The following is a 23,531-nucleotide window of genomic DNA, read 5'->3' as shown; positions in this document are numbered from 1 at the left end:
ATTAAAGTATTAATGTCTTTAAAAAATGTGTTATGTAAATCATTTAAATAAATTTTGATAGTGCTAAGCACTAGATGAAAAATCTGAAATAAATGTTACTAAGAAAAGAAATTGCTGTTGAAAAAAACTAATAGACAACTTCAATCATTGAAAAAAAAAAAAAAAAAAATCACATATACATTTATTTCTCTTTTATTCCAGACTGGCGTTTGAACTGTCCAAAAGATACGTTTCATTTTCTCCCCCCTCAAAATCATTTACAATAAATCACAATCATAAATAAAGCACATATTACATCTGACTACAAACATTTTTCAAGTTATTCCTTCATTTTATGCACTTGTAGAAGTCTTTGAAAGCCTCATTTTTATTCAGAAACCAAAAACAGGCAAATCATTCTCCTAAATGCACTTTTTGCACTATGAATACAAGGATCATAGAAACAGCACATCCTTGGATGAAATCTAACCTCTGCTATGTGCACTAAACAGCCATGAAGGGCCTGGCTCACTGGAATGTGTGAGAAAGGGAATGCTAGATGGAGAAATGAGAAGGGACTACTGTTCTTTAGACAGCTCAGAATGGCTATTTCTTTCCTTTTGTTTTATATGAAGACAAAAAGAAACAACACGAACCAGACGTTTGAAATGTCAAGGCTTATAACGTGTGCTGTGTTCCCTTTTCAGTAGGCATTTTTTTACAATGTCGTTTTATCTACACAACCTCTCATATGGAGCATCAATTACATGTAATCAGAAACTTTACGCAGAACTTTGAATGCAAAAGTTATTCATTTTCAGTTGTGCACCATGAATATCAGAACTGGTTTTACTTCATTTTTTGCTTTTATCCACACAAATAATCAACGTCTCAAAATTGAAAGCTTGTTCACGTATCAAAATATATCTAATGCAACACAAATCTATCAATTATGTCAAGGTCTCAACATTTAATCATATCATATTCTATTTAGGATGAGAAGTCCACAACTATCAAGAAATATATGATGTAGCTTATTCTGACAGGGAAAGAAATACGCATCAACATCAACAATATATAATGGTTTTATCAGTGTTAAACACCCCCCTCACACACGCACACGCACACACACACGCACACAATCCCTCTAATCAAAACCCACACACACACTCAAACAGAACAAATAGTAAAACCTAAGTACCATTCACATTATAGTTTGCCCATACAAAACATGGGACTGGAGGGAATTTGCTCGTCATTGGGGTATGTTACAAAATAAACACTTTAATATCTATATTTGCTGATGTGAACGACGGTGAAATCAGAATAGGATATGTATGCATTGGACAAGACCTTACAATATGACTCTCTAGATCTCAAACACAGGCATGACGCACTGCAGGCGGTCGTCTATGACACTGATTGAAGGAGGGTGTGACTGCTGGACAAAGACACGTGATTGGTTCTTAGGTCTGTCAGTCAAACTCTCTGCCTCAGTCTCGTCCCACGGCTGTCCTAAGGGCCTCCGCTGTACGAATAATCTGCTTTGTTGTGCATGACCAGCTTGTTGTCCACGAAGTAGAAGCTGTCAGACTGCGTCTCGTAAGGATGGAGGACCATCTCACGTACTGAAATAAAGAGAAAATAAAGTGTTACACAAACAACAATTAAGCTTTTTAAAAGCTACAGTATTTTCCGTTTATAGATGCTGGTAGGTCAATGACATGTGAGTCTATTACTACATTCAAAAATACATAAAAAATGCATTATTAACTCAGTGACTTCTCTTTCTCTTAATGTATTTTTGTATATATTAATAGACCATTGTATGATGAACTTGCTTTGAATATCTTGCATTTTTTGTGCTATATTCATTATTGGGTTAAAAAGATAAGTAAATAAAACTACACACTCGTTTCCCTTCTTACTTTCATTGCAAAATCACTTGAACGAGCCATGTTCAACCAAGTCTCTGCCTTTCTCACACAGAACAACCTCCTTGACAGCAACCACTATAGCTTCATAAGTGGATATTCAACCGAAGCCCTAAGACTGACAAGAGCAGATTACAAATCTTCAATACTTATCTTGCTGGTTCTGTTCACTGCTTTTGACATGGTTAACCACCAGATTCTCCTGTCAACTTTATTGGCAAAGGGCATCTCAGGAAACGCACTCTATGGGTTTGAGTCTTACCTATCAAATAAGTCCTTCTAGTGTTGTCACGGTACCAAAATTTCAGTATCCGGTACCAGTACCAGTGAAAACCCACGGTTCTCTGTACCAGTCTTGGTACCAAAGAAAAACACAAAAAACATGCCAATTAAAAAAATTTACTATACTTTCATTTAATCCAAACAGTATAAATATTTAAAAGGGCTTTTGAATTTTAAAGCCAAGAATAACTACTAATCTAGCTAAAATAAAAATTGGTAGTCGGTACCACAGGTACTTAATAAAACCTGGTACCATAACATTTTCACCTGTTTAGTACTGACTTGGCACCGAAGTACCGGGACTTTTGACAACACTAGGTCCTCATCTTGGAGAGGTGAAGTTTCGCAACATTTTACTACTGCCTCAGGGCTCAGTTCTTGGACCACTTCTCTTCTCTGTCTACATGGCATCATTAGGTTCTGTCTTTCAGAAACATGGTTTTTCATACCACTGCTATGCCGATGACACTCAACTCTATCTCTCATTTCATCCTGATGATCCGATGATAGCTGCTCGCATCTCAGCAGATATTTCTTGCTGGATGATGGACCATCACCTTAAACTCAACCTTGCCAATACAGAACTGGTTGTGGTTCCAACAAACTACTTATTTTAACACAACTTCACAATCCATGACTCCTTCAAAAACAGCTAGAAACCTTGGAGTTATGATTAACGATCAGGTGACTCAGACCACATTGTTAAAACTGTCCGATCCTGCAGATTTGCTTTATTCAACATCAAGAAGATCAAGCCCTTTCTTTCAGAACATGCTGCACAAATTCTTGTTCAAGCTCTTGTTCTGTCCAGGCTGGACTATTGCAATGCTCTCTTGGCAGGTCTTCCAGAGAGTTCTATCAAACCTTCACAATTAATCCAGAATGTGGCAGGATTAATTTTTAATGAGACAAAAAGAATGGACGTCACACCTCTGTTTATCAATTTGCACTGGCGACCAATAGCTGCTTGCAAAAAATTTAAAGCATTAATATTTGCCTACAAAACCACCACTGGTTCTGCACCTCTTTAACTAAATTAATTACTTTAGAATCATGTGCCCTCTAGAAGCTTGCATTCTGCAAATGAACATCGCTTGATTGTGCCATCCCAAAGCAGGACAAAATCTTTTACAGACTCCTGCTAGAATGACCTCCCCAACTCAGTCCGAGCAGCTGAGTCTTTAGCCATCTTCAAGAATCAGCTAAAAACACACCTCTTCCATCTTTATTTGACCCTCTAACTCTAGCACTCTCTATTCTAATTCTATTATAAAACAAAAACATTTGTCCCTTTTAAAAAAAACTAACACTAGCTTTTCTAATCTTTGTACGGTGCCCGTAAGGTGACTTATTCCGTTTACTTAGTTTTGTCGTGGCCACGACATAATAACTCGTGGGAACGTGATAATATGTCATGGCCACAAGATATTAATTTGTGGGAGCGTCACATTAACGCGAGGGGACGTCATATGTCATGGCCACGAGATCATTTTGTCGAGGTAACGACATCCTTATGTCGTGGCCTCGAGATGCTATGTTGAGGGAACGACATGTTTTTCTCGTGGCCATGAGTTTAATGTGTAAACAAACTTGCGTGATCATAGCAACCCGGGATTTTCAGAGATGGATTCATTCATATTTTATTTTAAATTACGAAATTATTATATTATTTATACATATAAAATGTATGCATTTACATTATGACATTTTATGTTAATGTCGAGCATTTACAGTACGTAAACATAGTAGTTAAGAAAACCTAATATAAACTTGGATCAAATATCCTTTCTAAACAGAGAGGTCTGACAAAAATTGCAAATTGGTTATAAATTGCCTTTCAGTAAAAACTAATTAGTAAATTTGGCATAACCAGTATGGCATCTTGTGTAAACCACCTGTTGATGTCAAGACAATTTTCAAAAAAACAACACTTTTCACGTATGACCGGATCGACTTCATGTAACTTATTAACGGTGTATGTCAGTATGTCAACACTGAGATAGAGACAAACAATGAGCATCATTTTGCAATAGTATCTGTAGGGTTATATCTGCCAGTTTACAATCTTCATGGCACTTACTGAGATCCTCTGAGAGCGGTGGGAACTCATAGATGTGCTCACAGGTGTTTTTGCTGCTTGGGATACAGAAGCCAAACTCAAAGTCGAAGCTCTTCAGCAGCTGTTCACGGAAATAGTGCCTCTCGATCATCCGGAAGTTATTGATGGGGATGTCTCCTACTGTGAATTCAACACTAAAAACACAGAAACAAGGCAGGGAAGAGATTCAGTTGACAGTTTTAGTTCTTCAGTGTTGATTTCACTCTATAGTTTTTCACTTGGGTTTGCTGTTAACTACTCCTTATTAATTTCCAACAGCTGTTCAGCTTTCCATTCCTTAATGTATTGTGTGAACAGGATTCTTTATTTATAATGAGTAGCTTACTGCATCTACTTCTATATTCTGCCCTTTAGCATGATGACGAGATTCATTGGACAGGTTTAATTTAGAGAAATTATGTATGCTTGCTTTGTTTTGATCATTATATCTGCCCTCAATAAGCATGCAACTGTTGTTCTGGAATATGAGACAGCTTCACCAATGAATACCAGCTCTACGTCATTTCATGTGCTACTGTGTTTTTTTTCTAAATATGTAATCTCTTTGCAAGAGGGGACAATATGATAAGACAGCAGAACTACAGTGATGATCTAATCATGCAAATGCTTAATAATAATAACATGCATGGGCTCATTTTTAGTAACTTTACTTAACTCCAGTGTTAAGAGTTTTAATGTTAAAGATGTCTCTTCTGCTCATCACAATCTGCATTCATTTGGGCAAAAATACAATAAATTTGTAATAATGTCAAATTTTAATATTTCAAATAACTATTTTCTGCTTCAATATGCTTTGTATGTTTGTGGAAACTCTTAATACATTTTTGTGTATTATTATTTTTAAGATTCTGTAGCATAAACACTAACTAGTTATGAATTGTACTTACGTGGCTCCTACTTGACGTAGCCGTAAAAAAGCTGGTGTAAACTGGTAACGTACAAACCGGCCAGCATTGGGATCAACATCTCTTTTATCCCCTCCTTTATCTTGAAAGAAAAAACAACAACAACAACAACATCAGAATCAAAATATTTAAATAATTTATCAGTCCAAGTGATGACAACTGATGAGTCAAATGTCATCCTGGACTTCACTTAGACTTATTAAAAGGATTAAAAACAACAAAGCAAAGTAAACAGACTTTTCCAGCTGTTCTCCACAGTAAATACACATCACATACATTCCGTGCAGTTACTCCATGAATCACATCACAGTTCAGTCCAGTACAATTCTTTATGTTCACACAGTGTGAGGCTGAGCAGTTTCAGGACAGTTCCACCTAGTGGTCAGAAAATGATAATGGAGTGTCTATTTACACTAACTCCGCCCACCAACGTGTGATTGCTCCAGTGGCACAGATGGTTAAGAATGTGTTCATACTCCTTTTGACTTCAACCCAGGTTTATTTATTTTTAATAAAAATTAAGTAAATAATCAAAAACTTGAAGATAAAGTATGGGGCTGGGTTGGGTGTAGGGAGGGTTTTTGTCCCAATAAGGTGGCATCCATTTAATAATTTGAATTAAAAATAAAATTTACACTCAATAAGTTATTAGTTATTATAATGCATTACTATACTGAGTTGCAGATAATTGCCAATATTTGCAATAAGTAGTATAAAAAGCAGAAAATTTAACTATTTTATCTGGAAATCCTTGTAGGCGTTTAAAAAAGTTGAAACATTGAACTGCTCTGCCTCATATTATGTTTGTGGAATCGATACTTCAGACATGTTCATTTGTCTCTTCAGGCTGCAGTTGATGTGCTTGCCTGTCACTACAGCTGTATTTTTAAAAAAAGAAAGAAAAAAAGAGGAGCCAAACATAATGAGAGTGAATTATGAAACTGAAAACAGTCCTGGAATATTCTTTATTAACATGCAGGTCAAAAACCAAAAGGCTAGTTATTACATAAATGGTAACCTTATGCTAACAAGCTACTTTTTAGGGGCAAAAGATATCTGATATGCCAGCATATCACATATCACTGCTGCGCCTGATTATTAATTGATTTTATCTGTAACCAAACACTTTTCCTAACAGTGTCAAATGTGAAGTTTGTTGTCTGAAAGGACTGTATTAAATAAATATACAATCAAACCAACATTTATTCATGCAACAGATATATTTGAAAAATAAACATGTTTACTAGTGAGTTAATTTATATAAATGAGGATAGAGAAATAAAGTAAACTGTGACATATAATCAAAAATTCTACATATAATGGACTACCAGTAAAATTGATAAAAATTTAGGACCAAAACTTATTCAGACACTTTGACCTGACCACGTTTCGCTTACATGTTGTTTCTTTAATTGCTAATGCAAATGTTCTACACCTCAGACTGAACAAAACTAAGCATTGCTTGGAGACTGGTTGACTTAAATTGGTATTATCTAATTGTGTAATTAAATTAAAACAGCTGACAGCTATTCAGCCTAATAACATTACTTATCTTTCTATAAAAGTTATCTGACATTATCAAGATGAATTTGTTGTGACACAGTTTAACTCTGAGTTCGGCATATTTTATAACCATTTTCTAAACCATAGCAAATAAACTGTCATAATGTGAGAAATGTTGTAGGTGTCTGAATAAATTTTGGTTTGACTATAGCTTGTTCGACATGATCCAAAGCAATAAGCAGTAATGTAATAAAAAGTTTGGGTACATGCGCGCGCACACACACACACACACACACAATTTAAATAAATTATAACCGTGTCAATAACTGTATTTATGGATGTAACACATTTATATTAGTAGCAAGTCCAATAAAAATCTTATGGAGATCCAATAACTCTCCATGCCGCTGATCATGACAGGAAGCAGTGGAAGCGGAAGTGGCCGCTCACACTCACCTGTGGCTGGTGGTTTGGTGATCTCAAACAGAACGGTTCCTGTCTCCATATCCCTGATCTTGAACCGTGTGAAGTCAATATTGTACACATTTTCTTCTGGACTACACAGATAGTCTGCGGGAAAAAAATAAACATATTTAGATTTTACAAATTGCACTCTACAAATTAAGTGATCCTGCTCCCTACAAGCATTATACAAATGTTGTGGGTCAGTGTTGGAATGACTACATCAGCAGTTCAAGTTCGTATCTGAACTATTTGTATTGACAGAGAGCTGACAGCCTCAAGTGTTTCTGCCATTTCTTTCTTGTGAAGTCATAAGCTAAAAATGCAAAAAATACATCTTAACCAAACCAAAAATACAACAAAATAAAATAAATAAAAAATAACCACAATAATTATTTAAAAAGTACAATCGGAAATATTTTGAAGTATTTTGCCATTTTAAAAGCATTTAAAATCTACAGACTATGGGGGGCATTATTATAATAATTTTTATTTTATTACATTTTAAACTAAAGAAACATCCAAATAATAATTTTTTTAACATATACAATAATATAATATAAACATATATAAAACAAACATACACTTATTCAGTTGATTTCGTATGTCCTTACATAAACTTTCCCCTCAGATTTCAGACATAATAGGCCATAGCAGTTTTCTCTTTTGCCTCTGGATAAACAACTTGTGCAACCTTTTACGCAATGATTAGTGTTAACTAGTTCCTTATTAGAATTTATATGGTTACTAGTACTAAAAATGCACGTATTATTAATGCCTTTCTACATATCTCTGATATTATATAGATCCCTTAATATCCTACCCTAAACCTAAAATTAACTACCTTACCAACTATTAATAAGCGGCAAATTAGGAGTTTGAGGCAAAAGCCATAGTTCAATGTTCAGTTTAAAAAGTCAAGAGTTATTTAATAATGATAATTGGTCCTCGAACTAAAGTGTGACTTAAGACACCGTAGTGTCTGCTACAAATTCCCATGCAATCATTCACTTCATAGCAGATGTTACAGTATATCTACAAGCAAAACTAATCTTTTACACCTGAACTGGATTGTTCTTTTAAAATCACCCAGGGCCCAGATGCTTCATTTAGTAATAAAAAGGTCTAAAGCTAAAGAATAAAAACATCTAAACACACGTGCACTCACAGACCACACTATTTTTGCTTCAGTAATCACCGCAACCATGAGAAGTGACAGTGCCAATTAGTGTTTGCTGCTCTGTAGGTAGTACATTGTGGGTATGTTTTTCGAGACGTACCCATGAATTGTGTAGATCGGAATTCTGACTCATTCTTAGGCAGTTCATTATAGATGCCAAAATGCTGTTCCCGTGGGATGTTATTTGACAATTAAATTAGACCCTGCTTACACAAACAGAGGCCACATTAAAAATAAGCCATTACTAGTCAATGATTCGGTCATCACCCTTATGTTTTACTCAGAGCAACGCTAATCAATTAGTGTTTTAGTCTAAGAGCAGTGATTCATGATTTCCTGTTCAGAGTGCTAAAACAAACTACTGGGTATTTATAATATCTGTATTAAAGTTCACCCAAAAATGAAAATGAGGCTGTTTTTTACTCACCCCCATGGCATCCTAGCTGTATATGACTTTCTGCTTTCAGATGAATCCAGTCAGTTATATAAAAATTGTCTTTGATCTTTCAAGCTGTTTAATGCCACTCTGTGGGTGTTGCATGAATCAGTCCAAAAGAAGTTAAATAAAAAGAATATGGATATTCACTATATGGATTCGATTCACTACAGGAGGCCTTTGTTAACCCCCCGGAGCTGTGTGAGACACTTTTATTCATATTTATTTTTATTTAACTTCTTTTGGATGGATGCATGCAACACCCTGCTGAGTGGCATTAAACTGCATGAAAGATAAAAGACCATTTTTCATATAACTCCGACTGGATTTGTCTGAAAGAATAAAGTCATATACACCTAGGATGCCAGAGTAAAACAAACCCTTATTTTAATTTTTTGGGTGATTTATCCTTTTAAAATCTTGAATAAACTATCAAATAAGCACCAACAGAACTACTCTGGATGGATATAAATATCTAAAAGGGAATGAACCCCTATCCACAGCATTTAACCAAGCAGGCACAAACAATAATGGAAGTAAAAACATCAGATGCAATTCATCAGAGCTCACACAACGGCAGCATTTAAATTGCAAATGAGCTCTCTATTAAAATGCATACAGTAGTTGTTGGCACTTAATATTCAGATTTTTGTCTGATTTCATGAGCAGACATTCTGGTGGAGTGATTTGTGAAATTAGGGCTGGATAATGTAATTTAAATAAAACCCCTTTTAGACATGATTTTAATTGTATCTCACATTATATTATTGTGTAGAAATAGATCATCTGTTTAGTAACAACTAATAATAACGACAACATGTTAACTGAAAACTCCAAATATAATTTGTTACAGAGACATTATTAAAAAAAAAAACAGAGACACGTTAATATGATAAAATAAACGTAATAAAAGAGTTATTTAAAAAATTTGATTTTTGGTGACTTTACAAAATGAGCTAATGTAACAATTCTAAAACACTTTTACAACCCATTTTCACATATTTTACCTTTATTCTACACCACAGTTTTCATTCTCGTTAAAACGGTCTGTTGAGTGCCTGGTTCTATTAAGACAATGCACACACTCTTATATTCCCCAATTATGTGTAATAACATTAAAACCCATCTCTGTTCCACAGTTATACAGATCCAGCATCAATGTTTTCATCACCACATCCATGCTGAATAAGCCCACCTTATTCTGAGAGAAGGCACATTCCCATGGTCACATGCCACAGTTCAGCCCCTCCTCTCCGGACAGTGTACTTGTACTTCCCTAGAAACCCAGATTAGGCCCTAAGCAGCTTAAGGTGTCTCAGCACGGCAGGGGCGGATTGGGACGTGATCAGGAGATTTAAAGGGAAGGCAGGTTCTGCAACACTTCAATGTGATGTAACTACAACCGACTAAACACAGTCCTCAATCATGCTTTCCCATCCAAAACCGCTCACACTGCACACAAAAACAGACTCTGACTGGAAATGACAGAACGGAACACCAACTGACCCATAATGCAGAAATAAGTGAGCTCTCCAGAATAAATTGGTTTCTGGATTTTGAGATGTTGCAGTATATTAACAATAAAGTAATAAAAAGTCATTTAATAAATCAGCAAAGTACCTGAATTTGGCTTAACAGATAAACACTTTACAATAAACTTTAATTTGTTAATATTACTTACCACGTTACCACATTCGCTAACATGAACAAAAAATAAACATACTTTAATGTACTAAAATACATTTTTTGAATGACTTTCTTAAAATCAAGCAAAAGTATGAATAGAAAGTAAACATAACAGTCATTAAGATGACAGTTCAATGGTGCGCTGTATTAACATTTTGCACATGACGATCAGTTATGAGATAAGCACAAATGACACTATTGATGTGAAACTTATTATGACATAGATGTATTTTTCTACTTGAATTTAAGTAAATAAAATTTATTTTCTACGGGAGCTGAAGGAAGAACATGGTGAGAGCGTACAAAAGTATAGAAATGCTTCATGTAGGGCTGTGCAAAAAATCGAATGCAATTTTCATGTGATTCTCTTCAGTAAAGGTGCTCCTGAGATTAGTAGTATATCTCCAGCATGTGCATTCACATCAGGGTTGCCAGGTTTTCAAAACAAAGCCTTCCCAGTTGCTTCTCAAAACGAGTCCAAAACTAGCTCAATCACGTTTCTAGGGGTTTCCCTGATAAAAAATTTAGTTCCGGAAGATAAAATACAAAAAAGTCTGCAGTTTTATTTCATGTCCACGGGTCGAAGCCACTACAATCCCAATAACATTATATTTAGCTGCAAAATGTGAATTTTACTAAGGGAACCCCACCAAAAAAACGTGTTTTTTATCGGCCCGGAACGAAACGCAATTGGGCTAATTCTTGATGTGAACACATTGACGTCTGTCATAGGACTTTCAAAACATGTCGATGCTTAAAGCGGTGTATTTCGGTTTTTAATTCAGATTTCAAATGAAGTTTGCACAAGTTCATAGTTCATAGGTCATTCAAAAACAGGTGATGTATATTCATTCACTGGAAGATGTTTACAACAAACTGACTCACCATTAAACCCATTAAGTAATCTGTGCAGTGAATGACAGCGATTGTAATGAGGATTATCGCAGGGAAGTAATTCCACTACATAACACCTTCAGAGCAACACAAATTAATTTGACATCAACTGCTGGTCACTGATCACAAACGAAGCTTTGTACAAATTCACCTCTTCACCCCATCATGCCATCTGGCTATTCATCTATGCCAGATTTTTGTCCAAGAGAGATGCAGAAAGTGATGGAGTCTGCATGAGCGTGTATAGGAAAGTGTGTAGCGGTACATTAATAAGAGGTGGCCTGTAATCCGCACTCGGGCATGTCGCCCAGAACAGTGAGGTAATGCACAGAGTAGCAGGTGTGTCTATGTGTCGGGAATGAGCCAGTGTCACACTAACATGTCTCACGGTGGGCGGCAGAGATGGATGCGCTCTACTCAACAGCTCCTGGAAGCTACACTACAGATTTTCTCTTTAGGAATATGGCCAACATTTTGTTAGGGCCATGGTTTAGGATTTCCAACATTAAGCTGTGGTCATGTAACACTGAATCAAGCATGCAACTCTGAATGGTAATAATACTCATTCCAGTTATGAGGGATGAAGGATTTGGGCAGGGAACTACACTAACCTTTTCCACTGGTGGGACTTGCACGACTAACTTTCAGTTACTAGCGCAAATCATGATTTGGTCACACAAATTTTTTATAGTAAGCCCAAGGAATTTACAGTACACACAGTGCAGTGCTCCGTCTTGGTATCTTAACCACTGGTATTCTTCGAGCCACTGGTCTCGAAATTCATATGCCCGTATAGTTTTCCCGCGTGTGCTTTTCCTGACGAATCCTTCTCAGCCTCATCATTCTCACTCACCGGCTCCATTTGACATGTCGAATCGACATCAAGTGATGGTTCTGTTACACTTCAACTTCCCTTCTTAAAATAGGAGTCAATTGTCTGCTTCATTTCAATACGTGCAGATTGTAGGCTATGTTGAGATATATATTCGATTGCTGCATGTGTCTTAACGAGAGTTTTTTTTTTTTTTTTTTATCAACGTTAGGCTACGCCTAGCCTACACCATTCTGGGGGGGGGGGGCGGGGTGGTCGTGGGGCTGAAGCCAACATGATGTGTTGAATGCTCAGAGCACGTAATAAAACGTATTCTTAAAATAAACATTTCTGTTTTGATAAATACTCATAGTAAATCATAGCATATTGCCTAAAACATAAGGTAGGTACAAAAATAATCAGTGATAAATTTGCGGGTCACAATGGCATTTCAAAAGGGTTGCAGTGTAGTTCCCTGTTCGGGTTAAATTTTATTTTAAGGTGTCCTTGTACAATGTAATTATCATTTATACACCGAGTATTAATTAACAACATTAGGGTTGGATAAGGGTTTGGTTTAATGTTGGTTGCGTGTGATTATGCGAAACATATAGTTATTACTGTACTAAGGACATGTAAAGTGTAACAAGATTTTATATCCTAAAAGAGGAGACATGGTTTCATTGTGAAAGTGAAAATCATTTGTTTGGCCTTCCAAAAGAGGAGTGGTTAAACTGTATTTACAACACTGTTCCAGAACAGTTCAACCCAAATATTCAGATGTGTGCAGCGCATTTTATGGAGGACTGTTTCCTGAACCTGGTAGAGAAGACTTTAATGCCGGCTCTTTTGACTCACAGACTGTAAATACGTTTACAAATGTAAAGGATTTGCCACTGATGATGCAAACATGAGTTTTGGGTAGTGTAGAGCAGCAGTTCTTAATTCCAGTCCTCACACTCCCTGCTCATTTTGTATGTTTCTCTTATGGCTTCAGATGTTTGTCCAATCTAACGCAAGTGCCCTGCGAAGTGGACATCACAGGAAATTCCGCCATGATTCCAGTTCGAAGCGATATACGTTCCATTCAAAGTGCATTGACATGTGCAATACGTGAATTTAAATTGTATTTATTTAAAGGGGTATATGATGTCACACTTGTCCGTGTGTGAAAACATTGCGCAGCGGCAATCTGTCAATGAATGTCCCAAAGTGAGGTAAACAGATTTCCCCTGCTCAGGGAGTAGGGATCAATGAACACTGTGTAAGGACCATATCAATCAGAAAGCAATTCATGAACGGAGCTCACTTCTAACGAGATGATTATCTGAATTAGGAATGTTAACAAAGAGAAACATGCAAAATATGCAGAGCTGGGGGGCACGAGGACTGGAATTGAGAACCGCTGGTGTAGAGTAGCGCTTGTTGTTTGTCGTTTCTCCGATTTCATGTTTATGCTGTGCGATGCAACACATCTGTAATTATTATGTCTCCACTGGATGCAACAAATGGCTCGTTTGTAATGGGTTTTATTGTTTTTTCTTGTAGCACTGATGTTCTGACCGGGACACGCATCACAGTATGGCAAGGGGCATAAAATTTCAGTCACACGCTTGAGGTATTCGGCCAATCACAACACACTGGATAGCTGGCCAATCACAGCACCCCTCGCTTTTCAACTTATTTACCTTTAGGCACAACATAACCAAGTATTTAAAACATGCTGTGGTATATACACTCGCCCAACCACAAAAAATAATCACTAGACCGCTGCTACATTTGGGCAGCCATAAATTGAAAAACAGCTTGCAAACTGTAGTATAATCAGCTAAATAAACAACCACAAGGTTGACAAGCCTATACATGAGCAAACTATTCACTAATCTACAGTATATCACTAATACAGACATGGAATTCCAATGTACATTGTTTATTTCACACAAATATATTTATCAAATAAGTTACGAGAATGTAATTAAGCTAAAACTAGATGTTTCAACATAAGTAAAAAGCAATCCTTAACTTTCACATTTCAACACATTGTTCATTTCAAATGAACAGATCTAGAATATGTGGTTCTGAACTGACCTAAAATACACCAAAGGGTCTGTTCTGATGTAGATGACTTTCAGTAATCGCTCTGAACGGGAACAGAACATTTGTCATTCTGAAAGCATAAGAGAATTTCAATGGTTTTGCCCAGTCTTGCAAGACTTGCACATGCTCACGAACAGGATGTAAAACCTCAGTAGGAACTCGACGTTCTTATCAGACAAACACACATGCACATTGTAGGGCAACAGAACCTGATAAGATGTCACAAAACTACATGTCCGGTAGCTTTGTAAATACCCAGCCAAGAAATTCACTTCATGGTCAGCACAGGCATGACGCCGTGCCTTTGGCAGTTTTAAAGTGACCCTGGATCATTCTACATTAGCATCAAGCAATGCCGGGGTGAGAGGATGGGCCACTGTAGAAACATGAGCAACAATATACTAGCATGATATAGATGTGTTTGAAGTGCAGAATAATAATAGAAAACATGAGTCAAGTAATAAAAGAGCAACAAGAAGGCACTGAATGTATGTCTAGAAGTGGATGTGTGTGTGTTATGTGAACTATTTCTCTGTGCACATGTCCTTTAGCATCAGCGCTCAAAACTGAACAAATCTGTCTCTTTAAATAACTGTTCTCTGATCACAGAGTCTGGAGTTATACAAATATGTAAATCTATGTAAATTACTCATGACAATTTGGACTTGTTTCTCCAGTTTGACTGTGATCAGCTGTACTGCTCTACAAAAATTAGCTTTCAGATGTCAGTTTGTCTTAGTGATTCATCAATTTGAATATTACAAAATTGAAGTTAAAATGATTCAGCATTATAAGACAGGCAAACAAACACAATAACCATTCAACGTTATTACACCCAAAAATAAATGCTGGGTTGTTTCAACCCAACTTTGGGTCAAATATGGACTAACCCAGCTGTTGGGTTAAATTTTGTAATTACATTTTTAACCCAAAATTTGGGTTACTCCATATTTGACCCAAAGTTGGGTTGAAACAACCCAGCATTTTTAGAGTGTACTACTGTAATAATAATATAAGCAGAAAAAATATTGTTCATCAATTATTATTCACCAACATGTCACTCCATGCAGCCCTTTAAACATAAAAGGCATATTGTAAAGTTTTTTTGTTTTTTAATTACTGTAATTAGTGCCCAATGGTACCTAGGTTTTCAAGCTTCAAAATGGCTGCAGAAGTACAATACATGTCCCATAACAATAATCAAAACAACTCCTGCACCATAATCAGTCAAGTCTTGTTCAAACAGTAGCAAAACATGCCAAAATGTAGTTAAGTTATTCACTGATAATCCTCCCATGCATCAGTGGCCCGTTCTTCGTACGTCGCTTATTACATCTGAGATCAAATGTCACATTCAACTTTCTGGAATTTTATAAGGAAACAGCCAAGCAAACAAAACTACATAAATGTTATAACAGATACACGAAACAGATAATAGATACATGTTTTTATTTTATTAGAATTTTTTTCATGATTGCCAATTATTTAGATTCGCAATTTATAATAGTTGTGCAGTCTTTACATTTTTATTTCAATTTAGAAATGATCTATTCATTTCATTTTATATTTGGACAGATTTGTTACGTGACAGCATTAATGAAAGTTTCTAAAGGGATGTCATATCATGATATCATGTTATCTGCATCTCCTGCGCTCCATCAAGCCACTCTTATAATAGCAGACATAACTCAAAATAATGCACGACTCTATTATCTGTATAGCATGTGTGTACGACTCTAATACAATTATGAAGTAATAATTTCATGACAAATAAATATTTCAGTGAGTAAAACTGGCTGTGTCTATAGTAGGCTGTTATGGACTACACAGCATTTTTATATTATTATTATTATTTTTAAATTAAATGATTATTATTTTAAATTATTGTCCCTGGATCAGTGCGATACTCTTGTAATAAAGTAGCAGTGGTAGCAGACATATTCTGAGTATCAGTTCTGGTTGAAAAGAAGCGATTTAATCCTGTTTACATGAAAAAAGCCTGTTCCCGAGCAGGTTTAAGCTTACGGACCTGTTGCCATTACAGCAGCTCCGGGATGAGCTTCGAAGAACCAAACGATCCAAGATCACGCCAAATCGTCAACATACAAATCCAGCTAACTGAGTTAGCGACGTACGAAGAACAGGCCCCAGGTAAGCCATTAAGTGCTGTAAACATTCACTGAGTGTAAACAATGTTTAGATTAAGAAACACATTTTTCTGATTTGTAAAGAAATTATTTGACCAGGCTTGACATTTTAATGCATTTAGCAGGTGCTTTTATCAAAATCCACTTACACTGCATTCAAGATTCAGTTTTAGTTCTTGCTTTCCCTGAGAACCAAATGTATACCCTTGGCATTGCCAGGGCCAACCTCACTGTTTAAACTACAGGATGGCTTTTGTGAATCTGATCAACCAAGTCAAATGATCGGACTCAAAATGTCAATGTATCATTGACATGTGCTCTATCTGCAGTTAAGTGTACAGTACATTCAGGCACTGGTCCTGAAAAACTGGCCTTTACTAAGTTTAAGTGTGTAATAATCAAAACCAGTTCAAACAACATGTGTTTTATGCAGACCAAGATTACAGAGCTCTCTTTATCACATATGCATATGATGAAATTTAAGATTAAACATGTATAAAATTAATCTTAACACAATAAGGCAAGCGAGAGTGTGTTTTTAGTTGTTAAAAAAAAAATTCATACATTTTTTTTTTTTGTTTATGAGAAATTTCATTATTTGAAATGAAAATGTCATATTGATATGTACAACATATATGGTCAAATAAAACAAGCCTGGTTTTCAGTTAGCATAGGAAACGATTAGCCTGCCAAGCTTACATTTCATCATCCATGTCCTAAAGTTTAGATACTTAACCATATCAAATCATTTGATATTAAACGTGTGATAAAATGGACATGGTGATACCATACATTCTATTGAAAAATATTAATCTTCAGATGTCAAAGGGAACACATTTATTATTAACATTATCATCATCACTGAACAGGCATTAAAAAGGGCTATCCCTTGGGGTCCTAGGGGGATTGGATTCTGCAGGAGGATTGCATCTTTCACAACACTGGGTCGTGCTAAGGACACTAGGTTGCAAAGGAGTGGTGTACATTTTTAGCACATTAAGCTTGTCAGATTAGCCATCTGGAGTTTAGAGGTGCAGATATAGACACTAGAACAAGACACAGGAAATAACAGTAAGGACAGACAGTGGAGAGCACCAGAAACATTCAAACGATGCTGTCAAGTCTTATCAGTTTATCTGTGTGTGTGTGTGTGTTTGTATATATATATATATATATATATATATATATATATATATATATATATATATATATATATATATATACATATATATATATAAATACACACACACACAGTATATATTTAGAAAATATTTACATGTATTCACGTCTATATTTATATTCATATAATTTATATTATAAGTAAATATTTCATATATAAACGCAACTTATTTTTCTGAAATATATACGTGTGTATTTATTTATAAATAAACATACACAGCACACATAAATATATTATGTAAACAAACTTATTTTGGAAGCAATTAATCTTGATTAACCGTTCGACAGCACTAATGACACACACACACACACACACACACACACACACACAAACACACACACACGTATATATTCTTAAGTAGACAGGATCTAAAATGTTTAGCAATGCTTTATTTTTGCTGGAGAAAAAGATATGCAGTGTCTCCCATCTGGGTCACACGTTGACCTATTCAACCCAGAGTTAAGAAGTAAACAATGCAAAAACTGCAGTTTAAGACTAACAGTGAGATAAAACAGGACTGGGTATGATCTTTATACTGTGCACACACTTAATGCAGACTTAAGGAAAAACAACATTGTTGACGAATTTAGGAAGAGTAATGAGCTTTTTCCTAATTTTGCTTGTCTGCTACAGTACAGCCTTGTATAAATTACTTTCTGATAATTGTGTGCGTAGAGTTGGAACTGGAAACAGGATGTTACATTTGAATTAGAAATGAATACTGGAGAAGACAACGGTTTTTGTTGACATATTATAAACATGTCCTAGTCCTTTCCATGCATATGCATTTGCATTATATATCACCAGTTGTGGAAAGGCTCTAGAGCACCGTATTAATGATTATTAATATCTAAACTGGGTGAAACACAGCTACATAATATAGATTTAGATGCTGTGTCTGTTTAAAACAAAGAACAGGAGAAAAAATGAAGTTATGAAAGCACACTGAAGTGTAAGTATTGATTGTGTAAAGAAAAAGAATATGGACGCACCAATATAGTTATGGTCAATAACTGTAACATTAAAAACATAGATCAAATAAAACCTTAAAAATGAAATAAACTATAAAATGTACTGTAAAATAAAGGCTAATAATACAACATTTATGTTAGGTTGATATTAACACTAAAATAAATATTAATTTAATATATACTAATATATTAGCCAGTCTTCTAAAATACTGCCTACAAAATGTGATTTAAGTTATCCCATTTTTAAGCATTTTATAACTCCATCCCTGTCTTACAGTACACTTCATTAGTACAACTAGCCTTTCACCTAGTATTGGTTAAGGTTACGAGTATTAACCGGAGAAGCAACACTAACTGTTTGCAAAAAAACAGGAATACTCACTCTACAGGCCCTAAAAGCAACTGACTAAGTAACTCTGATGAAATTCTGGCCTGATACAGACTTTTAGTCATGCTCAGGAATAACATTTACAATGATTAAAAAAAAAAAAGCTCATCTAACATCCTGTGACCTTCCTGTACTTCCCTTCCTGATGTGGACTGTATAATAACTAATTTCATGTGGCAAATTCTCTGCGGTGACAGGAAATGTTGATACAAGGCAATTCAGATTTGACAATTGCAACCCTAGACAAAAGCAAAAAATACATGCAAATTGCTTGAAGGCCATTTAGGACTCAGTAGTCAAAATCTGAACCTAATGAATTTAGAATGGTTATGCACTAAACCTCAGAAGAATGTTTTGCGATCAAGGCTACATTTACACAACTACAATGTAGTCAAAAACTGAAACATTTTTCCCTTGCGTTTTTAAAATGTTTCACGTATACAGGACATTTTCAAAATGATTCACATTTACACAAATCCAGTAGTTGGCGCTGTCACCTTGTAGCGAACTCTTGAGCAGCAACAACAGTACCATGTACTCCACCATTGTTGTGTATGTTTGTTCGCGCTTCCCTTTAAAATTGACACATACTGCTCAAGTCTACATGTACGACGTATTATGCACGTAAATTACGTCACCACTTTTAAAGATTCCCGTATTTGGTGTTTACACGGAAATACTAACAGTGTTCAAAAACTTGCACTTTGAAACCCGTATTCAAAAACATTCGTTTTCAGGCCCCAAACGAACAGGCAAAACACATAAAAAGCTTCCAGTTTTGGGCTGAAAACGTTGTCGTGTAAACGCCCCCCCCCCCCCCCCCCAAGTCTACATTATAAAAATTACAACTTCATACAAGCAGAGAAATATATTTTATACATTAAGTTTGTAAAACCTATGCCCATTTCTACACAAAACGGCATTCTCTAGAGCTTCAGGTCTTCAGGAAACTTGCTCTTAATGAGGCGATAATGAGGGGCTCCTGCCCCACCTTCAACCTGCAGAAACAGTTGCCATGGTAAAAATCTCAACGTATGCCTCAACAATTACTGAGCAAGCAATGTATTACCTAAAGGTGCTAATATTGGTCACTCAGAATAATAAGGTGCTAACACATTTCTTCCAAGCCTCTGTCAATTGCTCTCAATAAGATATGACATGTTAATGGCTCTGCAAAAGATTAGATTAATAAACAGATTATGTTGATATAAACAGATTATATAAATGGGTCAAGTTAAAACAGCAAAGAGAAATATTGATTAGTTTTAGTATTTAAATGAGTGCATATCAATTCAAATAGAACAGTAGAACCATTTTGCATGTTGACAGATCAAAAAGAGTACAGGACTTGGTTATGGTGCACTAAAATTCCAGTAATAACAACTGAGGTTAGAACCACTGGATGAGTCAGAACAAAATATTGAAATGTATGTCTTGTGTACTGTGAGCAAAGCACAGGTTGGTTGCTTTGAGTGGGCAGCATTTTTCAGATGTTCGGAGAGGCCAAACAGGAAGTCAAACACAGCAAACAGGTGAAATTATGTAACTGCTTTGAGCAAATAAATATGCTGGTTGAGTGGGCTGGAAACAAACATTACCTACACATTTGTAGGGCACATTAAAAACTCACCACCTGACAGAAACTAGTTACCCTGCTCATTTGCATATGCCACTTTACCAAGATATAGTTATCAGGTTGGCTAAGACAGAACAGAAATTGTTTTGCTAGTCTCAAAATAATTTGAACAAATACAAGCAGAATTTTCCAGCTTCCAGTTTTTTTGTAAATGAAACGGTATTATTGTTGTCATGAGTAATTATAATTAATAATAATGATTATAAATTACGAATGGCTGTTATGAGGTGACGTAATTATTGTTATTTCAACAACTTATACTTTTAAAATGTTCTATTAATTTCTTTGAGTATAAAAAATGTGTAGCCAAATATACAATGTATCATGTCTGGTGTTCATTCTTCATCTTCTTTTTAACTTAGCTTCTATTAAAACACTTGATACACACATTTTTCCAAAACTTTCACTCGTTTCCTAAATCATTTTAAAAAATAGAAAGAAGAAGAAGAGTCAGGTCTTTTATACATGATCAAATTATATAAAATACGCTTATGTCCTGACTGTAAACAAAGAAAGGTGGCTTCCATGATTGAGAAATATATAATTCTAGGAAGTGAAAATATTTTTCATATACTTTACATAATTTATACACACACACACATTTCAGGAGTGTTTTCTACTGATCAGATATTTATATAAAAATAAACATTAATTAATAAATAATACAAATGCTAACTTTTTGGGAGGCATTTCTAATAGCTTAGTATTACATGCAGCCTCTTCATAAAGGTTCATTGGATGTGGATGTTGTATAAGTCATTGTCATGGGCCTTTAAAAACAGTAATGGAGGGCTTATTGGACACCTGTTACCTAACTGTACTTAGGACCGCAAGGCTGAAGAAGGTTAATCATAGTTGACCCTTTGGAAATGACACTGTCCATGCCATTTGTTTCTTCCCATTTCCAAAGTCATTCAATAGCTGATAAGTTCAATGTCAATAGTATAACAAGAGGTCATATAACCCTAATAAAGACCTCTGAGGATTTGAGCTACATTGATGACCTGTAATGTAATATGTGCTCACCAAGATTTCGAGATGTTGATGATGGTCTGTATAAAACCCAATTTTTGTTTCAGTTTGCTCCTCAAGCAAGTAATTTTTCAGTCTTTTTTATTAAAGAGACTCGGTGATATAGAATTGCTACAAATATGGCGTATATAGTGAAGTGTTCATAAACAAGAGGACCTGTGATTACTCGAGTCTCCTGAAGCCTGCGTTGATACAAAGCGCAATGTATTCAATAAATTTGCGACAATGTACGATGTTTGGCGAAATGTTCCGAGCGTGTTCCGATCCACTCGGTCACTTACTTTCAGTGATCTTCTGTAATCCCAGCACATCCTCCGGGGAGATCGTTTTGTTCGCAAGCAGTTCCTCCTCTGTGGTGACGGGGACCCCGACGTCTGTCGTGTTGCAGCCCTTCTTGACTTTCATGGCCTCGGATAAATCAGGGTTCGAGTTCGCTGTGCTGCCGCGGATGCTGTGGCGGTTATTGCCGTTGCCGGTGTCTCCGCTGCTGCAACTACCGGGATTAACGCCGCCGGACTTCTTAGAGCTCGATGGGTCCTGGCTTTTGCCTGTGCTGGTACAAGAATAGCTCATTATCCGTTCCTCCTCCTCCACCCCCCTGCTCCCCCGGTCTAGCAAAGACACAAAACAGTCACCCTCCCACACCCGAAGGGCTGAGCAGGTCGCCCGCTTAGAGGTATTTAAGTCCCCCTCTTCTCCGCTCGATCCGACTCTCTCTGGCGCTCCAATTGAGGGATGTACCACTGCACGCCGGAGGGGATCGCTTGCCGGTCAGTGGCGCACGGCGACAGCAGATCATAAAAAAGCACATTGAATGCAGCGCGCTGTATTTCTAAGGAAATAGTTTTAGATAAAATCAGTCATCGAGTCTGGATTGAATTAGTCATTCTAACATGTAGTGTGCGTCGGATATTTGTTTCGAATGCTCCCCCGTTTGTTGTGTGGTATGAACCAAATTGGTGCGTGAATTGTGTGAACGTGCATTAAATAGAACTCAAAACAAATCTAATAAAACAGAAACCCCATCCTATACAAGACGTAACTCCAATTATTCAAAGTTTAAAATAAAAGCAAAAAATAAAATAAAATAACAAATAAATTATATATATATATATATATATTTTTTTTTTATTATTTTTTTTGTAATTTATTTTAAGTATACTTTGACATGCTTACAATTTATGTCAAATTCAACACTCTTAAAAATACAAGTTTCCATAAAGGTTTCCCAAATTTTTTAATTAACAGTTCTGAAAATAGCCCCTTTTTTCTTTTAAGAAATAAATATATATATATATATATATATATATATATATATATATATATATATATATTTTTTTAATAAAGTATTTTTACTGCAATAAAAAGTTCTCGATGGAATCATTTATGCCAATAAACAACATTTACTGAATTTAGCATGGAAGTAATGAGGGTCCACAAGAGGACGCCACACGACAGTACATTTATAACAGAGAATCAGGGCCGTGCACAGACCTTTTGAGGGGCATGTGCTGAAACTGAAAAAGGGCACCCCCCTCCCTTTTTTTATATCAAGATTATTTAGTAAGCCTGCATAACAGGAAGAAATGGTCACATCTTCATGACAAATTCATTAACACAAAATAATAGTCTCAAAAGCTTTAGATTTATTCACGATTAATAACAACCATAATAATAATATTAGATAATTAGATAATATAGATAAACAGGGTTTTAAGGGCTTCTTTAAACCTAATTACAACAGCTCTTGTGTACTCCCTCTTTTTTTAAATTGCATTTATAGCGGAAACCAAAATCTTTTTTTATTGAACTTTATGCACTTTTTTTTATGAACTTTGCAAAAAAAAAAAAAAAAAAAAAAAATATATATATATATATATATATATTCT

General features: G+C 35.7%; 1 protein-coding gene across 1 annotated transcript; it reads right to left on the bottom strand.

The window, feature by feature from the left end:
• Nucleotides 1-176: 176 nt before the first annotated feature.
• Nucleotides 177-22,377, bottom strand: LOC113038155 (protein unc-119 homolog A-like). The gene is made up of 5 exons (XM_026195382.1): nt 21,924-22,377; nt 7,179-7,292; nt 5,202-5,301; nt 4,276-4,448; nt 177-1,607 (listed from the first exon to the last, which is right to left on the bottom strand). Exons 1-5 carry the CDS (start codon nt 22,213-22,215, stop codon nt 1,495-1,497), a joined length of 792 nt encoding a protein of 263 aa, XP_026051167.1. The 5' UTR covers nt 22,216-22,377; the 3' UTR covers nt 177-1,494.
• Between the last annotated feature and the right edge of the window lie 1,154 nt (nt 22,378-23,531).

Source organism: Carassius auratus, chromosome 21 (genome assembly GCF_003368295.1).
Source record: "Carassius auratus strain Wakin chromosome 21, ASM336829v1, whole genome shotgun sequence".
Taxonomy (NCBI): Eukaryota; Metazoa; Chordata; class Actinopteri; order Cypriniformes; family Cyprinidae; genus Carassius; species Carassius auratus.
This window is presented reverse-complemented; position numbering and strand designations above follow the sequence as displayed.